Genomic DNA, 27,375 nt, shown 5'->3' with positions numbered 1-27,375 from the left:
CAGTCTGAGAAACCAGTGGGAGGGTGTCCCCTTCAGATCTTCCCCACCTCCCCTTCCTGTTTTGCCCTTTTTTGCTGGCCACCACTTTTGTAAAGCCATATGCTTCCAAGTAAGACTTCTACACATGCGCACATAAACACGCGCACCAATGTGTGACACACATGAGGATTAACTATTTCAGGCCAGCTGACTGAAAGCCATGCGGTTGGTGAAACTTTAACCAAGAAACGCATCATTGATCATTGACCTGTTCTGCTTGGCCCTGAAAGTCTGTGAGCTTGAGAAGTAAGATTTTAAAGGATGAATGGATGTGCGGTTAAGTATAAGTCAGGTGACTCTAAAAGAGGAGAACAAACATTTACTTTTCCATCACTATGAAAACCCTATTATAGGAAAAAGGTGAAATTTAGAGGTCGACTGGACTGATATTAGGGCTGTGCAAAAATATTGATACAGCTAACCATCGTGATACATTTTTCCACAATAGTGTATCGACATTTAAATCTCTACTATCGATATTTACAAAAAAATTGAATCCCTCTGTGCGCATCTCGTCAAACGACCTCATCCGCCGCTGCTGTAGTTGTCGCTCTCCATGTACGGCCATTCCGCCAATGTTTTAGAAGTTAGCGGGAGTGAGAAAGTGGCAGAAAATGTAATAACACCTGCAGCTTTCAAAGCCGATATGTGGAAGCACTTTGGCTTAAATAAAATTTTGATTAAAAAAAGATAAAGTATTGCAATGTATCGCAGCATGCAGCCTATCGCATCGTACCATAATACATCGTATCATGGGCAATGTATCGTGATATGTACCGTACCATGAGGCCCTTGCCAATACCCAGCCCTAACTGATATGGGCTTTTTATGGCTGAAACTGATATTAAGAAAGCTGTATGGCCGATAAAACACAAATGTTATCACAGTAAATAAGAGACAAACAGAAAATTGGTAAACTAAAAAAAATTAGTTACGCATAACATTTATAAATATACCCTTTTAAAGTAATTAAAACATATTTACAAGAAAATAATTAATGTGGATCTGACATCTGGTACTGTTTAAATAGGTGTGTTGTTACAACATAACATAATGTTAAAAAGTCAATCATGATTGGCCATTTTTACTGTCTGTGACACTTTGGCTTTACATTGAGTGACACAGAATGTCTTTTTTTATTACAAACATCAAATTTAATTATTAGGAAATTTACTGGCCAATTAAAAAAGATTTATCGTCTGATACCGATAATAAAAATCCAAATATTGCCCGATATATTGGTCTCTGCACTGTATTGTCCTATCACTAGTGAAGTTCACTCAAAAATTTTGTTTTGTCATCAATGTTTTTTTTTCTTTCAATTGATACAATAATGGATGTTATCCAAAAGGCTGTTTTTTCCGAACTATAAAAGTCAAGAAACCAGAAGCTGTTCGCTCCAAAAGTGCACCATGCCATCATTAAAAAGGTAGTTACCGTTCACTTTTATTGTAGTTTTCCTTACTTTCTAGTCTCCATGAACTCTTGTTTTCTGTTCCACGGAAAAATAAACTCCCATGGAATGACATTAAAGGGTTAAATAAATGATTGCAAAGCTAGGTCACCTGTTCCTTTAAATCAACAATGAGGTAGTAGACGTCCTAGATTTTAGAGCCGATTGAAGCTCCTCAATGTTATGACAGGTCTGTTGACATGCACTGTCTCAGGCCTAAACCGGTTCTAGATCAAAACATTAAAATGTGTCAATCGTATTTTGCAAAAACATGCAACGTGCCAGTGAATTCTTCATTTACTAACAGTATTAGACACAAAGTGTTCTCCTATAACCCAGCATTGAGGTCTGTATGTGTGTGCACGTGTGTGTAGCTGTACTTCTATCCCACCGTCTCCATGTTAAATTGGTTATGGCAGCACAATCCAGCCCTACTTAGAAGCGTCAGAGCAGGCGCTGCGTGACGAGCCTCAGCGAGGACGTGTCATAAATACTGAGGTGTCGTTTCTTTCATGTAAATATACCTCTGTTTCAAGTATCGTCCGTCAATACATGCACACGGGGAGATGTGTAGCAAGCTATGTGCACGGAAGAAAACTGCGGCTGCTCCTATTAGGCCTAGTTTGTCGGAGTGAACGACAGCTTGTTTTGAATTGGGGGCACATTTAACATTTGTGGCATTTTGTTTTTCCCTTAACTGCTCCTCAAGGCCGTTTGCACCATATTTTGTTTTCCGTTACCGCTTTCACCCTCTTTCTAATCCTTACAATTAAAGTCAACATGTACAGGCCTTCATGCTATTTTACTTTGTGAAAATGAAATGGGATATTCAAAGTAAAAACAGAAAGGCAAGACGTGTCCGTATCCATCGGGAATTGATTGGCTTGTGAAAAGTGGTCTGTATGACAGTTAGTTGGAGGGGAGGGCTTGAAATATAAAGATTGATGAAAGTCATTACAGCTTAGTTTTCATTATTGTTCTATATGCGGTGGTTAGGGAGCTGTGTATTATACATTTAGGGATTTAGTAGACACTTTTATCCAAAGCGCCTTATAAAAGTGAGGAATTATAAACTTTATATCACTCTGTTTTGTATCCTTTAAATCATTGTATGCAGAAAAAGACTTGTTCACTAACTATTGTAAAAAAAAAAACTGTGAGCAAGCAACATTTTAAAGCAATTTGCATGCTTTTTAAAGGTTTGGGGTGGGGGTATGTGAATATCAGATCGCAGGATGGGTGTTAGGACACTGTTTTGGGATAGACAGTGGTGGAAGAACAGAAGGGGGAGGGGCTACCACTGTCCTATGCTCATCACTCATTGGTTAATGATACTCTCCTCTCGTTTAACAACACCATTCTCCCATTCCCTCCTCCTCCGAACCCATCACAAATCAAACCAGGGGTCATCAGCAGTTCACGACCCCCAGGTGGTCAGGAAAGTGCTACCACGCCTTCGAGGGTCTGTTTGACAGCGTACCTCTTTTACGTGTGTTTTATCCTAAACTGGCGATTTCTCCACAACTCGACCGGGCGTCGTTTCACGTATCGCTCTGTTTTTCGTCTCACCAAATGTTTGTCTGATGTCAGTCTTGCAGCGTGTGTGTTTTTTAAAACCCGCTGGCAGATTTATTGCCTATACGCTGTTATTGTTGTATAAAGGCTGAAATGTGTCTGCCTGTTCCTGTCGCTAAAATATGTCTGTCTTTTTTCCTTTTTTTTTTTTTTTTCAGGTGTCTGTATTTATTGGCTGTACATACATAGTTCAGAAGTCACAGACGTTTAGTTGTTTGTTATGGGCAGACCAACGCCGAAAGAAAGCTAACTTAAGATAGTGTGCATGTTTTTTTTAATCATTTTAGCTCCAATAGGATCACTGTTTGTGTGAACAAAACACCAGTATCCGCACCTTTCATTCGTTTTTTTCTGCAGACTGTCAACAAACAAAATGCTAAATGAAACTCTCTCACCGTCTCTACCCCCTTTCCACAGTATCCTCTTTTCTCACACTAAATTTAGGTCACAGCTGTAAAGACAATGCGGTTGATTTGAGTATTTCTCTGGTACCTTCTCTGATCTCTGCTTTTTATTCAGCAAAGACATGAATAGTTACGTTTGATGCTTTTACGAGAACGTGCATCGTTCCACCAGGACATTGCCGTTAAGAGTGTTGTTGTGTGTATGCGTTTTCTCGCAGGTGAAAAGAAACCTCAGAGCTGAAGAATTAAAGCCGTTTACCCATAATCCATCTGACCTGCATTGGCTGTTCCCTCACCGCAAACCTTAAATCAATCTGCAAATACAGCTCCACGTCTCTGCTCATAAAAGACTCTCCTCTCTCTCTCATTCAAAAAAAGGAGGAGAAAAGAAATGAAAGAAAAAGCCGTGTAGGAAAGCAGGGACCTTATATAAAGGGCATGGTCTGCGTCCATGCCAGAAAAGCCTGATTTCCTTTAGCAGTGTGGCCATACATCAGAGGCCCTCCCAGCTGGGCTGTCACATACTGACAGAATGACATGTGTCATTTATCAAAGAGGCCAGAGCTTGGGAAAACTCATATGACAAAGCCTGGGAGAGTTCATTCCCCCTTATCCACCACCACACACACACATAATCCATCTCTCTCGTTCTTTCACTCTCTCACACACAATTCCCTCCCACCTTTTCGCCGCTCGCCTGTTGCCAAAAAATGGGCCTGTAATATTTCTGTCAACTACACACCAACTTGCCTTTCCTTTCCGCCCTATCTCTCTCTCAAAAAACTTTTCCTGCTTTACTTTTTCTATACCATTCGAGCATGCCACATGCAAAAAAGCCTTTTTTTTTTTAAATAATCATGTGCATAAGTGTTCCTGTAGCTCAGTTGGTAGAGCATTGCATTACACAGCACAAAAGGTCATGGGTTTGATCCGCATCGTTTGTAATGCACTTGGATAAAAGCATCTGCCAAATGCACAAATGTAAATGTAATGTAAATCCATTTGAGGCGATAAAACTATGTAATGCCGAGCTGAAGACATCTAAAAGCATAAGCTTTGCTCTATCGCAATCTGTCATTTTGAACAAACTTCATTCTTAAGTCTACTTGCTCCAGCTGAGAGAAAGAGAGAAGGCGGGAATGAGGTCAAATATAGTTCACACTGCTGTGTACTAGTCTATAGGGCACATTCACCCATCGCTCAAAATGTGCTTTCTGTCTTTTACACTGAGGGCCGGTAGTAGATGAATTCCACAGACTCTCGAATACTGGGTTTCTGAGCTCTGCGCCTGACCTCCGACCCCTCGGACAAGCTCTGAATATGTGGTGTGTAATGATCCTCGCGCAGTAAACATTTAATGACGCAAAGAGGAGGCCACGCATTCCCCCATCCTAAGGGAAGATCTTACAAGTTTAGCATCACAAAATGTGAATGTGTATAAATCGGAATGCAAAATCTTTTCCGGACAGAGCTTATCCTAGTCCCAGACTAAAATGCATGTTGGAGCTGCCTTAATTTATAAACATCTTGCACTGACATATCTTAAAGGATAAGTCAATTTTCTTAAAAAAATCCAGATAATTTACTCACCACCATGTCATCCAAAATGTTGATGTCTTTCGTTGTTCCGTCGAGAAGAAGTTATGTTTTTTGAGGAATTTTTTCTCATTTTAATGGACTTTAATGGACCCCAACACTTAACAGTTTTAATGCAGTTTAATATTGCAGTTTCAACGCAGCTTCAAAGGACTCTAAACGATCCCAAACGAGGCATAAGGGTCTTATCTAGCGAAACGATTGTCATTTTTGGCAATAAAAATATGCACTTTTAATCAACAACTTGTCTTCTTGCTTCGGCTGTGTGATGAGCCAGCGCGATCTCACGTGATTGCGTAATAACGTTGAAAGGTCTCATGTTATATATATATGAAATGCACATTTGTGGACCATTTTATACAATAAACTGACACAAAGACATTTATTAGTATCATTCCACATACAACAACATCGGAACGGTCCTCTTTCTCCACACTTGTAAACACTGGGGCATAGTTTTGATACGTCATCCGTGACCTCTTGACATGATGACGTATTACGTGAGGTCGCGCTTGCACACCACAGGACCGGAGGAAGACGAGAAGTTGTGGTTTAACGCTTTCCCCGCCATTGACGAGATATCTTGTCAATTAAGAGAAAACGCTTCCCCGCCAATGATGAGATTTTCCGTCTTTCCGCAATACCGCTATTATCCACCAGGTGGCGCCCTTCCGCAACTTTTTAAAACCGGAAGTATTGCCCTATGGCAAGCTGCTGCATGTCCGTGTCTGTTTTAAAGATCTCTCTGAATGGGATCTCTATGAAAAGTCCGTCACAAATATGGAATTATTTTTGCTTTTTGCTCAAAATATGGTGTTTTTGCAAAAACCTACCCATATTCAAAAGCTGATTGCAAAAGAACCACTAAAGGTAGGATGAAACGGTTTTTTTTGTTTGAAAGCAGAGGGTCTGTTCTTTCATTTGGTATATTGTATGTTTATTTATTTAAAGAAGAACATTTTCTGTAAGGCATTAAACTTTGTTGAAAATCATGAAAAACGCTGGCGCTGGCTGGCAACTTTTTTTAAAAACGCTGGCGGTGAAAGAGTTAAAAGTGCATAATTTTTTATTTTATTTTTTTGGCAAAAATGACAATCGTTTCGCTAGATAAGACCCTTAAGCCTCATTTAAGATCATTTAGAGTCCTTTGAAATGGCAATTTTAGACTGCATTAAAACTGTAAAGTGTTGGGGTCCATTAAAGTCCATTAAAATGAGAAAAATCCTGGAATGTTTTCCTCAAAAACATAATTTCTTCTCAAATGAACAAAGAAAGACATCAACATTTTGGATGACATGGTGGTGAGTAAATTATCTGGATTTTTTCTTTAAGAAAATTGACTAATCTTTTAAAACACATCAGTGTCATTGTTTTGTCCCAAGATTCACACCATTATTGTTTGTTTGTAAAAACTACTTAAATGTCCTAATATAACTAAGGCCTAGTCCTGGATTAACCTAAACCCTGTCTGGGAAACTGCCAATTAGAGTAGGGATGCTCAAATTTGACAAAGTTATGCTAAAATAAATAAAAGTAACTACATCAAACTTCTGAAAGTATCAAATAGTATCTGCTAACTCTCTAATTGCTGTCTTACCACGAATGTAATGTTATTTATCTAAATGCATGTAGTTATATGTTAAGTTCATGTAAATGGATTGTATATCAAAAATTAAACGCAAATTTGATTTACTGTTGAAGAAAAACGTACTGCTAATTTGAATTATAGGCCTGCATCTGTCAAACTCATTTAATTATCTGACATCTAATCAGTATTAATGCATTGTGTTTAAAAATAATGCAGTGAAGACTCTTGACGGTTACATAGTTTTATTTAAAACCCTGTTAATTAAATTAGCATGTTTTTGTTTTCATTTCAGTTTTATTGAAAGTTTCTTAAGAAATAAAAATAGTTTTGTGCTTTCCATTGTTTGGTGTAGTATTGGTAATTTGAGAATCGGTCAATTTAGCTAGCATTGCTAATGACGATTGCTAGTTGCAACCTTAGTTCCAAGTACAATTTTATTTATTCCAAAACTTCTGTAAGATCACAGCTGTTTACAGGTTGTTTTGTAGTTTTTGGCCTTAGGATATGAAAATCGAATAATGAATAAATAAAAAACACAAAAAAAGTATTTTATAGGTTGAGTGTTACTGCAACATTATCCCCTTTAGGAGAAATCCTCTCTCAGCAGGTTGCTGATCTTTATTTCTTCTATTCTCTCTCATTCCTTCCTTGCACATTCCCCTCCCTCTCTCTTTTCTCTCTCTCTCTCAGCGGCTGAGCAAGCCTTTTCATTTGTCTTCATAAGCCTAATTTATTTTTGCAGCCAGATGTGGCCTGACAGGCATCAGTCAGTGGGGCCGCTGCCCCCCCATCATTCTCAGGTCAGCAAAGCAGTCACGTCTCTCCATTTGACTGAGTCCCCCATCAACATTACACAAGATGGATGTGTCTTTAAAGGCCAGATTGATTGTGGATATCGGAGTTATGGCATCATTTATCATGGTGAATATTATTTAGGTGCAAGGAAAGAACAAGAGAGAAGATGTGGGGGACGGCGTATTGTTAGAGGGCAATTGGATGGCTGTGAAAGTTTAATTGTGTGTGCGCGCGTGCGGGGAAAGCGAGGTCGTTTGTTTCTGGAAGGTTTAGCGAGTTTTGCAATGCTGTGGATTTCATGTATTGAGGGATGAGCTTTTTGCACTTTTCCCTTTTTTCTCTCTCTCTCTCTTTCTCTATCTCTCTGTCTATGTGTCTCTGATGTGTTGTTATTGATTGTGTGTGATGTGGGCCTCTGTGTGATTTAGTGCTCCTCTCAGGACCCTCCATACACTCTGCTCCCCTCTCAGCCCACTTTCACGCCCGTCACAGAGGCTTCTGGGAAAAAAGAAAGAGGCTCCTACTCTTTGTGTGGCTGCGCCCGGGGTCACAGGAATGTGTCTGTTCAGGACTCTTACCAGCAAATTTATCATTATCTGTCCTTCAGCCTCAGTTTTTCAATGTGTCCAAGCGTAGGTGAGGTTTTTTTATGTGGCAGCATCTCAACACATAAAGGCTGAATGAAAATCTGTCTTTAGAAAGATGAGATGTCTCTTACAGAACATAACTTTATTGTTATGGTGGTTAGCAGTTGTGCACTGACATTGTGCTTTGTGGGTGACTGTGGTTTAAATCTAGCTTGCAACATGCACTGATCTCCCCTAAATTTTCGCCATCATTTCCTGTAGTGTACTCCTGATGATAATGTTGTAGTTAATAATATTTATTAAGCATAATTTAAAAAAAATGTAGAACTATAATAAACCACATTTATTATTAAAGGGATAGTTCACCCAAAAATGAAAATAATGTTTATTAACGCTATACTGTCCATATACTGTCCATTGAAGCATTGAAAATACATTTTGGTCCAAAAAGAAAAAAAAATGACGACTTTATTCAACATTGTCTTCTCTTCCACGTCTGTTGTGAAGCGCATGCGCGAGACTAAAGTCACGTGACTGCAGTGACGTGGATGACGTGTTGTTTGCAAATGTTTCTTTTCAAACTTACAGCGTGCGTCTCCCTAAGACTGTAAACGAAGCCCGGGTGCACATAAAAAACAGCAGGGGCGCACCAGAAAACACGTCAGCCGCATCATATGTCATCCGCGTCACTTTAGTCTCGCGCATGTGCTTCACAACAGACGCTGAAGAGAAGACAATGCTGAATAAAGTCGTAATTATTATTTTTTTGGATCAAAATGTATTTTCGATGCTTCAACACATTCTAACTGACCCACTGATGTCACATGGACTACTTTGATGATGTTTTTATTACCTTTCTGGACATGGACAGTATACCGTACATAGATTTTCAATGAAGGGTCAACAAACTCTCGGACTAAATAGAAAACATCTTAAACTGTGTTCCCGAAGATGAAAACTCTTACGAGTTTGGAACGACATGAGGGTGAGTCATTAATTACATTATTTTCATTTTTGGGTGAACTATCCCTTTTAAAATTGTTACTACTCTTTTCCAATTTATTGCACCAACACTGTAGCCTAGTTGGTAGAGCATTGTCTTAAAAGTGCAAAGGTTGTGGTTAAATTCTCAGGGAACGCACATGCTGTAACACAGTGGATACAAGGATATACAATTTGAGTCACTTTGGATATAAGAATCTGCCGAATGCCTAATTTTAAATTTATATAGCCGACAACCTGTCCTAGTTTGTGTTTCAACACAATGAATGCCTTGACAACATTGCCCTCCCTAGCTGATGTCATCAAAGCAGAAACCAACAGTTGCCCCTGAGCAGATGAAGGTTAAACACCTCTCAACACCAACAGTCCCCTTTCCGACAGAGGCGTGAAGCGAACAGATGACATCAGACGCTTTATTTCTTTAGTAGTTTATGCAGACCAAATGTGCATGGAGGAAAGGGTAGACAGTAGAGAGAGACAAGCAGAGCCCTCTGTTTTATGGGACGTCGTGAAGGGTTATTTACGACGCCTGCTCCTTTTCCCCAGTGTGGAGATGCTCTTTGGAGCGTAACCCGACACCCAGTTGTAACGGTCTGGTCTTTGGAGAGCTGCTAAAGTTTACAGTGAGTTGACCCCGCACCTCCCGCTCCACCATCATCACGGATCATATAAAACAGGAAGTAGCGTTTTTAATTCAGTGCTCCCTCCTATAGCATTACAGGATGTTGAAAGACAACAATCCAGCCTGTGTGTAAGCAAAGGGGGGTCCGCCCTTATCCGACTGCTTCCTTTAGGATTCCACAGTTTCACAAATGAATAAGCAGTGGATCTCCACCGCATGCCTGCTGCCCATATTTGTTTCGAGCATGTGCAGGGTTTCCCGGTCAGGGAAGGGTCAGGATCTGGGACTTTGTGTGTGTGTGTGTGTGTGTGTGTTAGTTGAGAGGTGGGATGACGGCACTGGCATATTTGATTGATGGGTAATTGTGCAACCAGACTCAGCTAGACTGAACTGGTGAGGTCACGGCCCAAGAGAGGAGGTGCTTTTTGTCCTCCTGCTCTCTCGTTTTTTCCTGTCACTCTTTGTGACATGATCATCTCTGCCATTCTCTCTTTCTTTTTATTACTTACATGATCCTGCACTTTTTTTCTCGTTTAAGTGTACTTTCTTCCACATCTCACATGCTTGCTTTATCACTTTTACTCTTCTCTGTCTCTCTTTCCCACCATCTCTTTTTGCCCCCCTCCTTCGCCGCTTTCTTCGTCTCGCTTCGCCGGATTCCTCGTGTAGATTTTTCCGTGAATTATTTTCTGTAGTTGCATGTTGATTATGGTCATTCATCACAAGTGTCCTCTTTCAAGAAACTTTTCGACGTAGTGCTCTCATCGCAATCACTTTTGTTATGGTTTAGACCTTAATCTATGATCTGCTATCAAACCCTGTTTGTACTTTGCTGCAGTCATATTTTATCCCTCAGAGTTGGGAACTTATCACGCTGAGCGATTGCTGGACGCTCCCGGATGGAGTCCCGCTTCGTGGCTGCTTTTCTTCAGATTAGATCACAAACAGCCCACCTCTCACCAAACAGCTGCTTTTCAGTCAGAGGTTTGACGGGAAGTCTTTAACTCCTGATAAATACAACAACAACCACAAACATTCCGGTGGTGCATCACAGTCCTGCTACATTTGTTTTTAAAAGCTAATAAATAACTGCATAACGGCATTGGGAAGTGAGACAAGCTGGAATCAAACCCCTTATTACCTAAATGGGAAACAAAACTAAACTAATTTTTTTCCAGTGACGTGAGGTCTTTAAGAGGCAAAGTTCTCTGTTATATCCAAAACACATCTCATTGATCTGTCAGGTATGAGAGGAGGAAGAGTACGAGGAAGACGGCAGCATGTTAATGATGGTTGCCCAGTGTTAGTTCTGCAGTCTGTAGTGTTTTTCATCTCTTCTTTTTTAGAGCAGACTGATTTATGGTAATTATACATCTTTTAGGATCATCTATCAACTGGTAGTTGCTAGGCAATGGGAGCAGCTGCTGTGTGTGTGTGTGTTGTTTGAGTTTTCTGTCAGGTACTCGGCTCAGGTGATGGCCTAGTAGAAAGGCTGTGCGTGGGGATTTAAAGAGACAAAAAACAACTCCTTCCTTCATCTTCACACAACAGCTCTCCATATAGTTCCCTCTTCACATGGGGGTTCTCTGTCTGTTCTGACATTGTTGTGTCTCTAAGCTCCGAGCTGCATGGCGTGTTATCTGTTTCTCGGTCAGGGGAGGCGTGGACGGCGCCCTATACGGGCTCCGGGTTTACCTTTGGATTACAAAGCGCTGCAATCCTGCATGAGTGAACGAACGGTTTTTCACCCCGCCAACCAACAGCTGAAACAGCGGTTCGCCCGTAAAGGGCCAGATGGGAAAGAGACTGCAGTGCTTAGGATATAATGGCCATTGTCTCACGGCTGGGCTGCTCCTCTATGACAACGGCGAAAGGTGATTTATTGACTGCGCCTGACGGCATGACGGCCCGCCAACCACTACGACCAAGCTTGGATAGAGAAAAAGCGTGTGATAGTGAGTGTGTGTGTGAGAGAGAGAGACGATAGCATAAAGAAACAGATAAAAAGCACTGCAATGCAGGAACTAGCAGTGGGACACGCAACATAAACAAACAATGTGAAATATTTGTGTTTGTTTTTTTACAACCGAGGAGATTTTAAAGGACAGCTGCACGGATGGGTGGAAAATCAGTTATTGGAGGCGTTATTGATCGCAATGCATTGCTGTTTTTTTTTACCAAAATCGGGCCTGTTGTGTTCATTCTGCTCCTAGCTAGCTCTTGATGCCTCCTGCTTATCAACGCCATTACGAACGTCAATAAAATATATTAGCAATAAAACAAAATGTCTGTTTACAAACATGAATTTAATTGACCTCCAAATTTCATTAATTTGCCAGCCATTCAAATATTTGATTTGATATCTTCAGCGCATTGCGAGTAACGCAGGCGTTTCAGATGCGCGTCGCACGCAAACACTCTATCAACAACGCTAATTACGAGAAGGTAATTATTTGTGGAAGTGTTCAGGTGAAGATTGAGGTAGCAATCACGAGTGCTGTTTAATTAGTTAACATGCACTCGTTTAGCCTTTCCTTGTTTACTCGGCTCTCTGTGATTCGCTGTGTGGAAGCGCTCGCAATAACAACATGCTGCACAGCTGCTTCAGTCAGCCTGGAAACACTTTATTGCTTTACTTTCTGACAAACGTCCAGTTATACAGGCTCTTTTCTTGTTTCAACAGAGGATTTTTCATTTGAATACACGTATTTTGTAATATAAAAATGGGGTGTGAATAGTTCTGATAAATCTTTGTTGTGTTTGTGTTGCTTTTTGATAAGTTTTCTGTCCATATTATGCATACAGCTTTTCTAACCTCATGTTAATTGAGAAACATGAAGTGTACTTAAAAAAAAATAGTGTCAAAAGATGCGTTATTTATATATAAGTCGAATTTTCATGCAGTTTTAAGTACAATTCACATACAGTTTTAATCTAAATGCACACAGTTATATTCATTTAACACACTGAATTTTTTTTTAGCCTTTTTTAAGTTAAAGTAAGAAAAAAATATATAAGTTAAACCATTTAAACATGATTTTATTATACGTTATGTATATATATCACAAGCAAAAACGTAAAAAAAAAAACGGAGATTTTTTTACATTAAGTAACACATTTGTTCACACTAACCGTGTATCAGTTTTCCGTCTTTTTATAGAAATGCATATAATTTAATATTTATTTTGTGCTAAAATATGTAACTATATAACGACAAATGTTAGGGATGGGACGGTATAAAAATTTCATATTGATTATACTGACCAAAGTTAACAATATTATCATGGTTTTGTTCAAACTGAAATGTTCTTAAAGAACTGATACACACACTGAAAACATTTTTTAAAAGTTTTATTTTTGAAAATCACAATTTATTATTTCATGTCCCTGAAATTATGTCTGTGGTAAAAAAAAATTATAAATCTGTCTAATAAGTTATACATTAACCCTTAAATGCCTTCTTGTGCAAAAAACTATGTTGCATGTGCACGCCTGCGTCAAACTGATTCTGGCTGGACAGGATTTACCGCGAGTTTTCAAAATCACTGTAATCAAACACGCTGTAATGATAATTACATTTAAAACAATAATACTAACCGTCAAGACATTTTATCTTGGTTAATCGTGAAACCGGTAATCATCCCATCCCTACTAAATATGACTGCTTTATAGGCACCTTCTGCTTTTTATCCATAGATTGCTTGTGATCATAAGTAGATCTGTGCTATATTTACACAATACAAAGCGAACGATAACAACACGTCCAGCCACACCATACTCTTAAAAAAGCGGATTAGCCAAGTAAAGTCAATTGCTGTTAATAATACATTAATTGAGCCTTTTCATAATTCAGAAAGCATTTTCATACCATGTACCACAGTCTTAGGGGACGATCGGAGACGATGTTGTGATTTCACGCGGCGGATGGGAGACTGCCATTTACCATAGATGAGGACGTAGCGATGGGTAAAGGAGACAGACCCCGTCTCTCTCCCCCGGTGTTGCTGTCACCTCTGCTTTGCTCTTCCCTCCCTATTGTTTGAAGCTAATGTAAAACGCACTGTCTATATGACCCATTTTAGCAGCCCATTAGCATAATTTGGCTGTCGCGTGGCCACCGAGTTAATGTACTTGCAAATGACAGGGAAAGTGTGTTATACGACCTTAGGGTTTTTAAAAATTAAATGACAAAGTAGGCCGCACTTTGCATAAGTATGGACTTGACATTGGAGTGTGTGTGCTTGTGTGTTTTGAGTGAGTGATATCGTAGTGTGTGTTAGTGTAAGGTGAGGTGAAAGCATTGACACTGCTGTTTTTTCGTTCTTTTATCTACTTGGCAATTACTGATTTTAAACGTTATTGAAAGAGATACAGAAAGCAGTCAAATTTGATCGTATGATTAATAAAGATTTATACGGAGTACAAATCTGGACAAGTACACATTGATGCACCAGATACACAATACCATAAAAGAACCATTTTTCGAAACTTTTAACATCTGAAATACCTTTCTGTTTCAAATTTTTTTTTAATTTTAGTCGGAAAAGGTTATTTAAATTTAAGAAACGCATTGTTTTTTAATTAAATCTTTCTTTGGGGAACCAAAATGGTTCTTCACTGTGAAGAACCTTTTGTAGCACCTTAACTAAGAGAATATATTTTGGTATGTTTGGTTTTATTTTTTACGTTCATTTTTTTTATCGGAAATTCTAAGTGAAATCTTTCCATTTCATTATTCACAATTTTTAACATTTTTATTGTAAGTCCACATTTTATAATTCACTCTGCAATTATTTGTTCTTCTCTCCAGCTCTCTCTTTGATATAAATCTCTGAATGTTATACAGCGGTCCGTTGTCCTAGTTACACACCTCCATCTATACTCGTCCGGAAGTATCTAAAGCGGAAAAGATGAATTTGGAGTGCAGAATGGAATGCCACACCAGTTCTTTAGGGGCCTGGAGCTATTCCACCATATGGTGGCCTATTCCACATGGAGGATGATGGGGGGGGGGCTGGGCCAGTCTTTTACAAGAGATGCTTAAAGAGGCAAAGCAGATATTAATTCAGAGAGTCTACTCCAGAGTGTCCGCAGGAGCACCCATCACTGTCAGCAGATACGGAGAGGTGGGCAGGGTCCGTGTAAAACGCCCGTCTGCACTTCAAAGCCTTCTTTTGTTTAGTCTGTAATAAAGTTAGATGTGTCTCACAGAGAAAGGGCGAAAAAAGCCCGGAGACGGAGCACAAAGAAAGTCCTCAGAGAGGACGATTGTGTGCGAGATGGTGAAAAATGTGACTTTTTCTCTTCTTGTAGGTTCACATTGGGCCAGTGAGAGAGAGAGAGAGAGGGGTGTCAGATTTACAAGCCATACCCCCCTCAGAAATCTGTCCATCTCCGCAGTGGCCTCATTACTTTGAACAGCAGCCATCAATCAGTGCGCGTCCACAGAATGAAAACGGCGATCATTATTCCCCGCTCGAAATGAATGCGATGACAGACGAAAGTGCAAAAGAAAACGCTGCAAACAGGTTAAGGGAAAAACTCACCTGGGAAACGGTCAGAGATTGCAATACTTAAACAAATGTTTGGTCTGTTACAATACCTAGTGAGTTTCCACAAAGGCAGGTTTAGGACATCGTAGGCCCAACTCGATGCCTATTCCAAAAATATAAAGCTTAATTATACTGCTTTTTATGATTTTAGCCAAATTTGAAATCACGATCGCATGCATTCCTCATTGCTGTGAGCTCAGTGGAAAATCAAGATGGCGTTCCAAAAAAAGGAGCTTGGACTTTATTTCAGTAAACTGTTTTTTTTTTCAAAGTCAAGTAGTTGTAATATTGTATGTAATACACACTATGGCAGTCATTTCTGCAAGCAGCACATTTTACGGTGGCACATTTGCCATTGCCAGTTCCGCAGACAGGCCTGGCAGATTGCAGGAGGCCATAAGTGGACCGGGGCAGACAGCATCGTGCTACCGAAGCCTTGTTTTAACTGCCCTGAAAGAGAGAGAGAGAGAAAGAGAGAGAGAGATTGCTGCATTCTCACTGACATGCAGAGCATTACCATAATTGGCTTTTCTACATGATAGGACAGAGGAAATAATAATGTCATTTTATTTACAGCCTTCAGTGTCCTACCTCCCCCTCTCCCCTTCTCTCTCCATCTCCCTTCCTGTCTGCCTTCAGCGTGCTGCGTAGGTCAAAAGACATGGTTTGATCAGCCCTGTCCAAAGGCATCAAAGTTGAGTGGCATGTAATGGAGACCCAGTGACAAACCACATCGGCCAGCCAAATAAGACTTGCCAGTTTTCCCATTAAAATGTCGGGTAAACGGCACGGCTTTCCCCTGCACACTCCAAAACCACTCTGACCGGCTAAATCAGCAGGCTGAGGGAAGGCAGAATTGGACATTAGTAGTGCAAATGACTGTAGTGATTGCCCGCTCTCCTCCTCAATAAAATAAATAAATAAATAAATGGAAGGAGGCGGGGGAGAGGAGCAATGGCAGGAGAGGCCGTCGGCATCTGCGATCTGTCCGTGAGCATTTTCTTCTCTTTCCTCTCCTTGAGTTTGTACACTTAGGTCTGACGTTTCTCAAACGGACCAGATGCGCCGATCAAACGGACCTGGCTTGGTCCAGGGAATCGTTTTGGAAGTGGGTGCGTGTGGTTGACGGGATATTTCTTGATTTAGTTTATATTATTTAAGTATATAAGTGATTTGCGTCTTTCTGAGAGAAGTAAGGCCAAGATTATGTGTTGCTTATGTTGTTGACGCAAGTTCGACTCCATATTGTGTTTAAATCCTATACCTCTGTCATTGCTCCACTTTCCTGCTTATAAAATAGCAAGTCAAAAAAACGTACAACATAATACTAAAAAGGTGTATAAAGGTGACCTTTAGTTACCACACTCATAAAAAAACATTTTTATAATGAATATATGTACAATTTCTTGCTGTTTGTGGATTGAGAACAGTTTAGGAAGTAAAATGTGCATGCATGCAAGCTACTGTGATGTCTGATTTGTGACGGATTCACTTTTGAGTCTTTTGAAACAAATTCATGAATCGATCTGATTTGAATTATTAAAAAAAAAGAAACTTCTCAATAACCACAAATGATTGCCAAGGTCATTGAAAAATCATGAAATTGGTGGAAAAATCGCCATAGACCATTCAGAGTCAAGATTCTCCTGTTTGTTGGACATCTGAATGTGAATCTTGACGCTCGAGTGCTCGTATGTGGGTGGTGTTTGTAAGTGCTGGCACCGGCTGTGTTTGTGTGTGTGGTGTCATGAGTCTATAGCAAGAAGGTTCACTCAGCGGCTGATCTTTGTTGGCTGCGAGTGTGTGTGTGTGTGTGTGTGTGTGTGTGTGTCGCTCATGTCCTGTTGCTGTGTCACCTGTCTAAACTCGGTGAGATCTCTGCAGCCACAGTGACAGCTCCGCTCTGGACACAGATGGCCACGCTCACCGCGCAACACACACACCGACTCACACTGCATACATGCACACAGTCACAAGGCCTGTGTGCTCTGCCTGATTGTTTTAGATGTTGCTGGGCATTCGGGAACATACACACCTTTGTTCCATCTGTCCATACTGGTGCGTTTCAAACATGCACAACTCTACACTATCACTAAAAATCTAGTTTAAGCTACATGGAACCAGTTCTTCTAACCGGGTTGGATCGTGTTAACGGACTAGTTGATCAGTTTTGTTGACTCTTTTGTTTGTTTATTTATACCTGCAATGATGTGTTTTAGCTCTTAGATGGCCTGCATGGTCAATCTCTCTTTGAAATGTTGCATTGAATTTACCTGTAGCCATAGACAGAAATACACAATTGGTGGTTGTGTTTTTCTTTTATGCATGTATTGCTGTTTTTAATAGCGAATTCATAGCGTTTACTGATGCACTTTTCTTGGACGGCCTTCATAGTCTATTTGAAAAGGATAGCCATACATTTAGATACATTACTGTGCAAAAGTCTTGCACCATGCTACTATTAGATTAGTTGTTTTTGCAATTGTATAGTGATCACATATAATTATTTCTCAGTCTCTTTATTAGAATACAACCAGGAAATATGTATGTAGTATTAAAAACGGTATAAAAGTATAAGCTGAAGTGTGAAGTATTTAGGGTAAACTCCCTTCCACTTGAGCAATAGCAGGTAGCTGCAGGATCTCTTAAACATAAATAAAATTAAATCCTAATTCGAATCGAATGACTTCAGGACTTCAGTCTCCTCAAAAAGCTCAAGATGTGTTTCGTGCCAAGAGAGGTCACACTAAATACTGACTGATGCTTGAAGACAACATTTAGACAATTGTTTTGTTTTTAATTTTGTGTACATATTTCCTGTATTTTATGTTTGTATCTTAATAAAAAGAGTGAAAAAAAACTTTCTTAAACAACAAAGCTGGTGGTGGTGCGGGCTTAATACTCTTTTTGAGGGGGGCATACCACTGCAAGCATTGTTTTTAACATGGCATTTCAAGTTGTTAATAGTCCAAAACATATCTTGATGCCTCTGCTTTCTAATCCATTCCCTTGCACCCCGTCCAGGTGTTTTTTTAAATTCAAGAATGTGTATTATGTAAGCCCACCCCCTCCTCAAGTTTTTCAGGCACCCAGAGGACTAATAGATTTAAAAAAAAATGTAGTCTTGCGCATCCCGAGTTCCCAATGCTTTGGAAAGAGCTGCACTTTGTGAATCAAGCTCCTCATGTCTTTCTCGTCCCTCGCTATAAAAAGATGCTTTTGATGCAACTATTGATTCTCTTAATTGTGTGTATTCTTAACAACTTATCTTAGCGTTTTTCTCTCGGCAATACAATGCAGACTTATTTTTGACTGACAAACACAACAAGCCCCTCCCCTCGCTGCTCTCCTCTTAATCCAGCTCTCATTGTTCGGCGTGATGTTTAAAAGCAGGCCTCCGATAAGAGATGTCAGCAGTCAAACTTCTGATTGGGTTATTAAGTGCGAGCTGTCGGTGCCGTCTTCTGGTGCCGCTTTCCTTTTTTTTGACGCAGATGGCAAAAAATTGCCAAGTCTGGTTTGACGTCTTGATGCAAGGACAGTGACATGCCAACGCGCATGCCTGTCAGATGCCACGCGGTGTCAGGGGCTGAGGAGACGCGCTCGATTTAGTGTCAGGTTCTGCCCATCTCTTTTGCGGAAAAAGCCCTCTTTTGCTCTCTTCTTCTCTTTTTCTCTTCCACCCCCATCTCACTTTTCTCTCTCTCTCTGCCCCTCCATCCACCGCTCCATCACTCTCTGTAATTATAGCAGAGATGAAAAACTTCTCTCTTTGTTTTAACGTGATAAGCTGTCTTAAATGCTGCAGCGACTTGAGGGAATTATCAGGGCTTCAATCCACTGAACCGTGTTGCGGCGTGAATTTCTTTTAAAGCGATATTTGGATAAGTGATTTATTTGACAGTTTGTAATGTTTATTTCACCGAATCCTTTTCGCTTTATACCGCCTACTTGATTTCTCCGAGGAATTGACGGATTGAAATCCGTCTCGGAGCTCAAGGCTCGGATCCTTTTAAGAATATCCGAGTGCGCATGCAAATGACGCAAACGCACACACACACATCCGCAGCTGTTCGCGCCCCTACGGCTTCCTCGGCGCGGCAGTAAATGGCACCTTACAAACATCAGGTACGGAGTCCGTTCCGATTACGTGTGCTCAGCTGCACGCCATTTGAAGCTGACAGCACATCTGCTTCAACCAGTGAGACGGATCCTGGCATCTCGGACAGACGTTTCCTGGTGGCTCACTGAGATAAAGGAACGACTCTTTAAGTGTACGCCGCTCCACGTTTTCTCCCCTCTTTTCCAGCTCCGTCTCTTTCTGTTGCCTTCAAAGTTGTGTCTTTTCTTCTCGTGTTCTCCTCAAAATGGCTGATGGCAACAATGCCGCCTTCACAAAGCGAACGGGAGGCTTTTTTATTGCCGGACATGCTGCGAAAACACACGTACGCACACAAGCACACTCGAAAGAGGTACTTTGATGTCGCTCAATGGCAGGGAGCTCATTTCTGTTTATCTCCCGCTGTAGATCGAAAGCTGCTTGATGAAACAGGAATTTAATCCTACCGTTCCTCATTAAGCACTTGGTCTCATGGACCTTTATTCTCTATTCATTAAGCGAATTAAACGAGTAGCATTCTCTCTCTCTTTTTGTCTCGCAGCTGCGGGTGCAGACAGTGGGCTATCACTCGGTTTCTGTCAAAGCCCTGTCGGAACACAATGGAGTGAAGGAGCTTTTTGTGGTTGAAACATGAAACCTTACATTTGTGAACATCATTGCTCTGTTCCTTTTCCCCCATGTAATACATCTGACAGTACATCTTATTACCGCACATTTAGACAAGGAAAATAAGCATTTTCTGGTGTGTGGCGTAGGCAACATTTCAGTATCCTTTTTTACCTTGAGAAATAATGTGCACTTAGCAGTAACGTGCAGGGGCGCAAGCTTTATTTGCACAAATGAGCATGAATGTACGTTGCTGTAGAAGAAAGCACACTGTGGCCTGATGCTGCTTTTGCTAAAAAATCAATGCGTTAACTGATTCTTATGAATCCGGTGGGACCTTTTTGGTCAAAATATAGACAAGGAAGGAAGACGTTAATGTCGATATTTAGAGAGTAGGATGGCTATTATAATAAACATATTTTTTCATAAGTTTACAATGTGATACATTTTTGTGCACATTTAAACCTTTAACACATTAGCATTTTCTAAATGTTTTAATTAACATGCATGCCAAGTTTTACTATTCATACAAGCAGGCATGGTTATCACCCTATGTCAATAATCTTAATATGATCAAATATCTGACTATGAATCTGGAAGGGTCTGGTTATAAACCATCTTGTCAATCTCTCCAAACTTCCTTCTACGTCTTTCCCTGTGACTGCACACTCTCTTGACTCTCTGAGAGTTAGTACAGCATGGACCATGACAACATGACATGCCATTTCCACTTGCATTTTAGCATCGCTCGCTGCGAGAACTTCCATCGCCTCTGCCAACAGCATCGAGGCAAGCTGCACCCCGCGCTGCATCCCTGGCAATAACTCAGAAGCAATCTCACACTCAGAGGAGTCTAGCTTGGCTAGTGAAAGGGAGAGCTGGATCAATGTCACACACAGCCTGTGCCCTCTAACTACAGGGAGAAGGAGGACGAGAAAGAGAGAGAGAGTAGTCAATATGGTGTTCGTAGTTGGAGTTCATGTTTTGAAAACAACTCCGCTTTCAAGATCTGATAGTGGGATGAGGGAATTTAGATGTAAATATAGCTGTATTAGATGTATATTTATCATTTTATTTTATTTTATTTTTAAATTATCAATATACTAAGTTTTTAATGACAGTTGTGGTGTTTTATCATAATCTCATACAAAATATTTTAATTAACTGTTTCTGTTCCGCATGTCCTGAAAGTTCAAGTTTTTTCAAAAATACAATTTTTGTGCTTTATAGGACTGATTTTCAAAGGACTCTTCTGTGCCCTTTTACCCTTGCTGAGCTGTTACACTGAATAGCTTTGTTAGTCTCAGCAGTGAAAGGTGCTATCTATCATAGTCAAGATATGGATGTTTGCCACTTTATAATTGCAAACCTGCGTCCTCTGCCAGGACTATTGACAAAAAATCTCTTTAGGATCATTATGTAGGCATGCGCGCGCACACACACATGCAGTTACAGCAATGCTTTTTCCCATGGCTAATGCTTTTAAAGCGACACAAAAAATTTACAAGTGAATTTGATTATTCAACTATTCATGTTAAAGTTGCACATTTTGGAGCTCTTTTTTCTTATCATCTCTCTTTTCCCCCTCTGCTTTGTTTTTTACAGCCTATGTGCCAGAGGATGAGCTCAAGGCAGCTAAGATCGATGAGGAGCATCTGCAGGACGACGGCCTTTCCTTAGATGGTCAGGACGCAGAATACCTGTGCAACGAAGACGACGACGGACGGGAACAGCTGAGCTACCAGAATTCGCCACTCAGCAATGGCACCAACCCAGATGCTGGGTACGCCTCGCCCCTCAGCGACACCAGCGATCACCTGGCTGACTTTAAAAGCACGTCCTCCAAAGAGGGCCAGGATAAAGAGGAGGTTGAAGACATGGAAACAGAACAAGGACTGTCTCTGCAGGAAGGACTGTCTCTGCAGGACAGCCTGGCACAGATGAAAGCTGTCTATGCAAACCTGATTTCTGATGCTTCCTGGTCAAGTATCACAAGAGACATTATGAAAAGCAAAGTTAGTGCCAGCAGTACCAACAGCACTGCTAGCAGCCACAAGGGAAACAACAGCATTGTGAGCGGCCACGCGAGTAACGTTGCAAGCGTTGGAGCTAGCAGCAGCAGTAATGTTAGTGCAAGCACCAAGACAAACGCAGCACCAAGCAGCAATTCTACAAAAGCCACCACTTTAAACAGTTCCAATAATGGAAACATCAACGGTGCTAACAGTGGAGGTGTTGCATATGACTGGCACCAAGCAGCACTTGCTAAAACCTTACAGCATACTCCCTACCACCTAATGCCTGAACCAAGTCTCTTCAGCACAGTGCAGCTGTACCGGCAAAACAATAAGCTGTATGGGCCTGTGTTTACGGGTGCCAGCAAGTTCAGATGTAAGGACTGTAGTGCAGCCTATGACACACTAGTAGGTCTCACGGTTCACATGAATGAAACGGGTCATTACCGTGACGACAACAAGGACAAGGAAGACGACAAGGGAAAGAAATGGTCCAAGCCAAGGAAGCGATCTTTAATGGAGATGGAGGGCAAAGAAGATGCTCAGAAAGTTCTGAAATGCATGTATTGTGGCCACTCGTTTGAATCACTGCAGGACTTGAGTGTCCACATGATCAAAACTAAACACTACCAGAAAGTGCCTCTCAAAGAACCAATGCCAGCTCTTGCCTCAAAGCTGGTTCCCTCCACCAAAAAGCGAGCATTCCAGGACCTGATGTCTCCATGTTCACCTGAGTCTATTTCAAGCACTGCTGGAATTCCATTGGCAGAGACTGCATCCACCAAAGATCAAAAGCTTTCCAATCCTTATGTCACTGCTAATAACCGTTATGGTTACCAAAATGGTGCAAGTTATACCTGGCAGTTTGAGGCAAGAAAAGCTCAAATTCTTAAGTGTATGGAGTGTGGGAGTTCCCATGACACCTTGCAGCAGTTAACAGCCCATATGATGGTGACTGGCCATTTTCTAAAAGTCACAAATTCCGCCTCTAAAAAGGGGAAGCAATTAGTGTTCGACCCTGTTGTGGAAGAGAAAATCCAATCCATTCCTCTTCCCCCCACAACAACACGTTTACCACCCCCCACTATTAAATCTCAACCAGATTCACCAATACACCCCTCTTTCATGGATGAAAGGAAGGAAGTAGAAGAAGAGAAAATGGAAGAAATTGAAGAGAAGAAAATCAAGCAAGAGAAAGAAGATCCTTCAGAGAAGGTGGACAAGTCAGAGAAACTTAGCCATTACAAATATCTGAGAGAGGAAGATCTCGAGGAGACTCCTAAAGGTGGTTTAGATATTCTTAAGTCTTTAGAAAATACTGTTTCCAGTGCAATCAGTAAGGCTCAGACAGGTACACCCACTTGGGGTGGATATCCCAGCATTCATGCTGCCTACCAACTTCAAGGGTCAATAAAATCTCTGTCTGCCGTTCAGAGTGTTCAGATGCAACCAACATTTAATGCCAGCAGCTTGAAATCTTTGACCTCTGACTCCAGTGCTCTGATCCATTCTCCAAGCAGCCCATCTCCACCTCCAAACCACAAAAGCAATGTCTTGGCTATGGAGGAGTTGGTTGAGAAAGTGACAGGCAAAATAATGTCAAAGAAAGACAGGGATGAAAAATCAACAGAACGCAGTTCCAAACATTTTTCATCTGAATTACCCTCCCCTGTCCCCAAAGACAGAAAGGACTTGCCAAGACCAGATGATCTCAGCAAGCCGACAAAGAATGGCACAGTAGATAGAGAGTCAGAGCACGTTCCTCATCGGGAAGGGGAACACAAGGAAAGCCACACAGATAATCCTGTAAAGAATGGAACTGATGTCCCCAAAACACAAGTCACCAATGGTTGTGGTAATTTAGGAATTATTACTGACCACTCACCAGAACAGCCTTTAGTCAGCCCCCTCAGTGCATTGCAGTCCATCATGAACACTCATTTGGGAAAGGCCTCCAAAACGGTTAGTCCACTTCTGGACCCTCTAGCAATGCTTTATAAGATCAGCAACAACATGATGGAAAAACCCATGTACAATCCAGCTCAGGTCAAGCAAGTTGAGTCCATCAACAGATATTATGACAACGATGATGATCAGCCCATGGACCTGACAAAGTCCAAAAGCAGCAATGGACCTACAAACAATTGTTCACCTACTGTTATTAACAACAGTACCAACAGCAGCATCACAAACAGTTCCCGGCCCATGCTATCCACTTTGACAGAATCAGTCTCATCTCCTCTTCGAGAGAATGCGTTAATGGACATCTCGGATATGGTGAAGAACCTCACGGGTCGTCTGACGCCAAAGTCATCGACACCTTCCTCCATATCGGAAAAGTCAGATGCAGATAACTGTGCTTTTGAGGATGGCTTAGATGATCTTTCTCCTGTTCAAAAAAGGAAAGGCAGGCAGTCAAACTGGAACCCTCAGCATTTGCTGATTCTTCAGGCCCAGTTTGCATCTAGCCTTCGAGAAACCTCTGACGGAAAGTATATAATAACAGACCTTGGTCCTCAGGAGCGTGTACATATTTGTAAGTTTACAGGTCTTTCCATGACCACCATCTCCCACTGGTTGGCAAACGTCAAGTACCAACTCAGGCGGACAGGTGGAACCAAGTTTCTAAAGAACATTGACTCGGGCCACCCACTGTTCCTGTGTGGTGACTGTGCCTCCCAGTTTAGAACTCCCTCCACGTACATAAACCACTTAGAAACCCACTTGGGCTTCAGCTTGAAGGACCTCTCAAAGTTATCAATAGACCTCATAAGAGACCAGCAAGCAGTCACGAAAATGATCACAGACAAGACATTCAGTGCCCTCGGCTTGACTGAGGAAGACTCTAATTCCGTTTTTCAGTGCAAACTGTGCAATAGGACTTTTGTCAGCAAGCATGCCGTGAAACTGCACCTCAGCAAAACGCACGGCAAGTCACCGGAGGACCACCTGATCTTTGTTACTGAGCTAGAAAAGTTGGAAAAAGCCTAAGATAGCAGGCTAGTGGCAGTAAAGTGACTGGATCCAGAATCATTGCACTACATCACTGTACTGCACTGCGCCTGAACTGAGCCTCGAAAGTCAGTTCAACTTGTGTCATGAAACTGCCTGACTGGACCATGATCTGTTTAAATTTTTTTCCTTGTTGTTTTTCAGTCTCATGATTTCTAACTCTTGCTTTGTATTGTATTTATCTGATATGTGTCGGTTATGTGCATGTTTTTCCTTTCATCCTTTGAGTGACTTCACATTCAAACAGAATTTACAGTTTGTACTCTGTTGAATTGGGAATGAAACGAACATGGTATCCATGGGCATGGTCTAAAACAAAATAGTAAAAGAACTTCTGAATAGAATGATTTGTGTTGAACACTTAATATACCTTATAAAAGACTGACATCAATAAAGCACTCTGTAGTGTCGAATGTTATGATAATATGTATAAAGTAAGACAGACCTATTTTGTTAATTTGAGAATTTCAGATATTGGCTTGACATAAATCAAACTCTGCAACCCTTTGAAGTGAAAACAATGCATCAGATTTTGTTGAGTCTTCTAAACCTCGAAGGATAAGGAAGATTTTGACTGGCTGCCTATGATTATACACTTTGGTTTTTCCAAAGGCGTTTCTTTGTTTTTAATAATCATTGTTTTTCGTTGTTAAGTATCATTTTATACAGTAGCAATTTGAAACGTATGCTTTGGTACCACTCTTTCCCTTTCTATGGTTTTCGCTTCACTTTCAACCTGTATAGACTTAATTGAAATCTTATATACAGCACATATATTTAAATGATCAGCGAAGATGTGTAAATTTCCATCACCATATCTTGCCAATTGGCGCAGCTCAACATTGTTTGTATGGTGTGCATTCTTTTATATTGTCATTTTATATATAGTAAACAAAAAGGAAATAATATGTACAGAGATGTATATGCAGTATATGTGCTGTAGAACCACAATTCATCATTTAGTTTTCAATGAACTAAGTTCTCTGATGTGGTAAATATGAATTGACTGAATTGAAGGAAGTTGCATCTATGTGGATGCACGGTGCGCAAAATGGAACCAAGCAATGCAAAACATGAAATCCAGTACATTTCAATGTTTTATCATGCCATTGTGAAAAGTCCCATTAATTCCCTAATTAAAAAAGAAAAAAAATGTTTTTGTCCCTTAATTGTAAAATAAAACCTGAAGCATTTCTTGATTAATGTTGCTCTCACTTGTTTTTATTAATGTCCTTTCTCATCATTCTGTAATACTGTTATGGACGCCACATTAACAATCAGCAATTATTCATTCTAAATCTAAGCTCTTAAAATTAACCGTACACTCTCAGAACAAGCCGTCACTGGGGCGCGGTACCTTTTCAGAAAAGTACACTTCTAAAGGGTGCACAGTACCTCAAAAGTTTATATCTCTACCTAAATGGTACATATGAAGACCTTTTTAACTTTTTATACCTTTAAGTTGTTCAAAAACACTACTACTGCTACACAAAACTTTTAAATTAATTTTTTCTGATGCGCATTGTACTTTTTTGTGATAAATTGTCTTTATTAAAATAGTTAATATAACAAAGATATAACTAGGCACCCCCCCAGTAGACTTGATTTTATAACATATGGGGAGTTTTCCTGGACAGGGCTTATCCTACTCCCAGACTAAAATGCATATTTGAGCTGCCTTAATTTAAAAACAACTTGCACTGACACATCTTAACATATATTAGTGCCATTGTTGTTTCTCAAGATACACACCAGTAGGTTTTTTTTTGTACGGTATGTTTGTAAAAACTACTTAAATGTATAAGGCCATGTCCTGGATTACTCTAAACCAGGGGTCTCTAACCTTTCTGTGAGCAAGGGCTACCACAATGAAAAAATCTGGAGGGCGACTTTTTTTTAAAAATAGTCTAAACTTTTTTATTTTACTTGTTTTATAATTGTTTAAAATGTTAACATACATAAAAGACGCCAAGCTAATATAAAAAATATGTAATAAATAACTATTTAAATTGAGGCTATTAGTGGAATGTGTTTTGGCCGGCAACTCACAGACTCCTGCGGGCACCATGTTGAAGACCACTGCTCTAAACCCTGTCCAGGAAACTGCCCCAACACTGCAGTGGGAAAAGGGAAAAAATAAATATATTTAAAAATTTAAATTATATGTACTGTATACAAATCAGAAAGCGAGAGAACAAAGGATTTAACGGTAATCAAAATAGTACTCCAAAGTACTGCAATATGTGCAACATACTTTTGTTAAGCTAGTTTTCACTTCCCCATCAAATGCTAACAAACACCAAATTCCAACACTGGCATTTGTCGTGGCATTATGAACCAGCCTTTAGTCTTTGAATGCAGCTTTACCTTTTCTCTGTTGTATGTAAATGAGAGAATATGTTTCCAGAT

General features: G+C 40.5%; 1 protein-coding gene across 1 annotated transcript in view; it reads left to right on the top strand.

Moving 5' to 3' along the window:
• Positions 1 to 26,169, top strand: part of tshz1 (teashirt zinc finger homeobox 1) — a 35,410-nt gene extending 9,241 nt beyond the window's left edge. The window contains exon 2 of the mRNA XM_065288830.2: positions 21,545 to 26,169. Coding sequence (XP_065144902.1) covers positions 21,545 to 24,945 — 3,401 coding nt within the window. The 3' untranslated portion in view covers positions 24,946 to 26,169. The remainder of the gene's footprint in view (positions 1 to 21,544) is intronic.
• The last annotated feature ends 1,206 nt before the right edge of the window (positions 26,170 to 27,375 follow it).

Source organism: Paramisgurnus dabryanus, chromosome 19 (assembly GCF_030506205.2).
Source record: "Paramisgurnus dabryanus chromosome 19, PD_genome_1.1, whole genome shotgun sequence".
Classification (NCBI taxonomy): Eukaryota; Metazoa; Chordata; class Actinopteri; order Cypriniformes; family Cobitidae; genus Paramisgurnus; species Paramisgurnus dabryanus.
The sequence above is the reverse complement of the archived record's forward strand: the minus strand, read 5'-3'. Positions and strand labels throughout refer to the sequence as shown.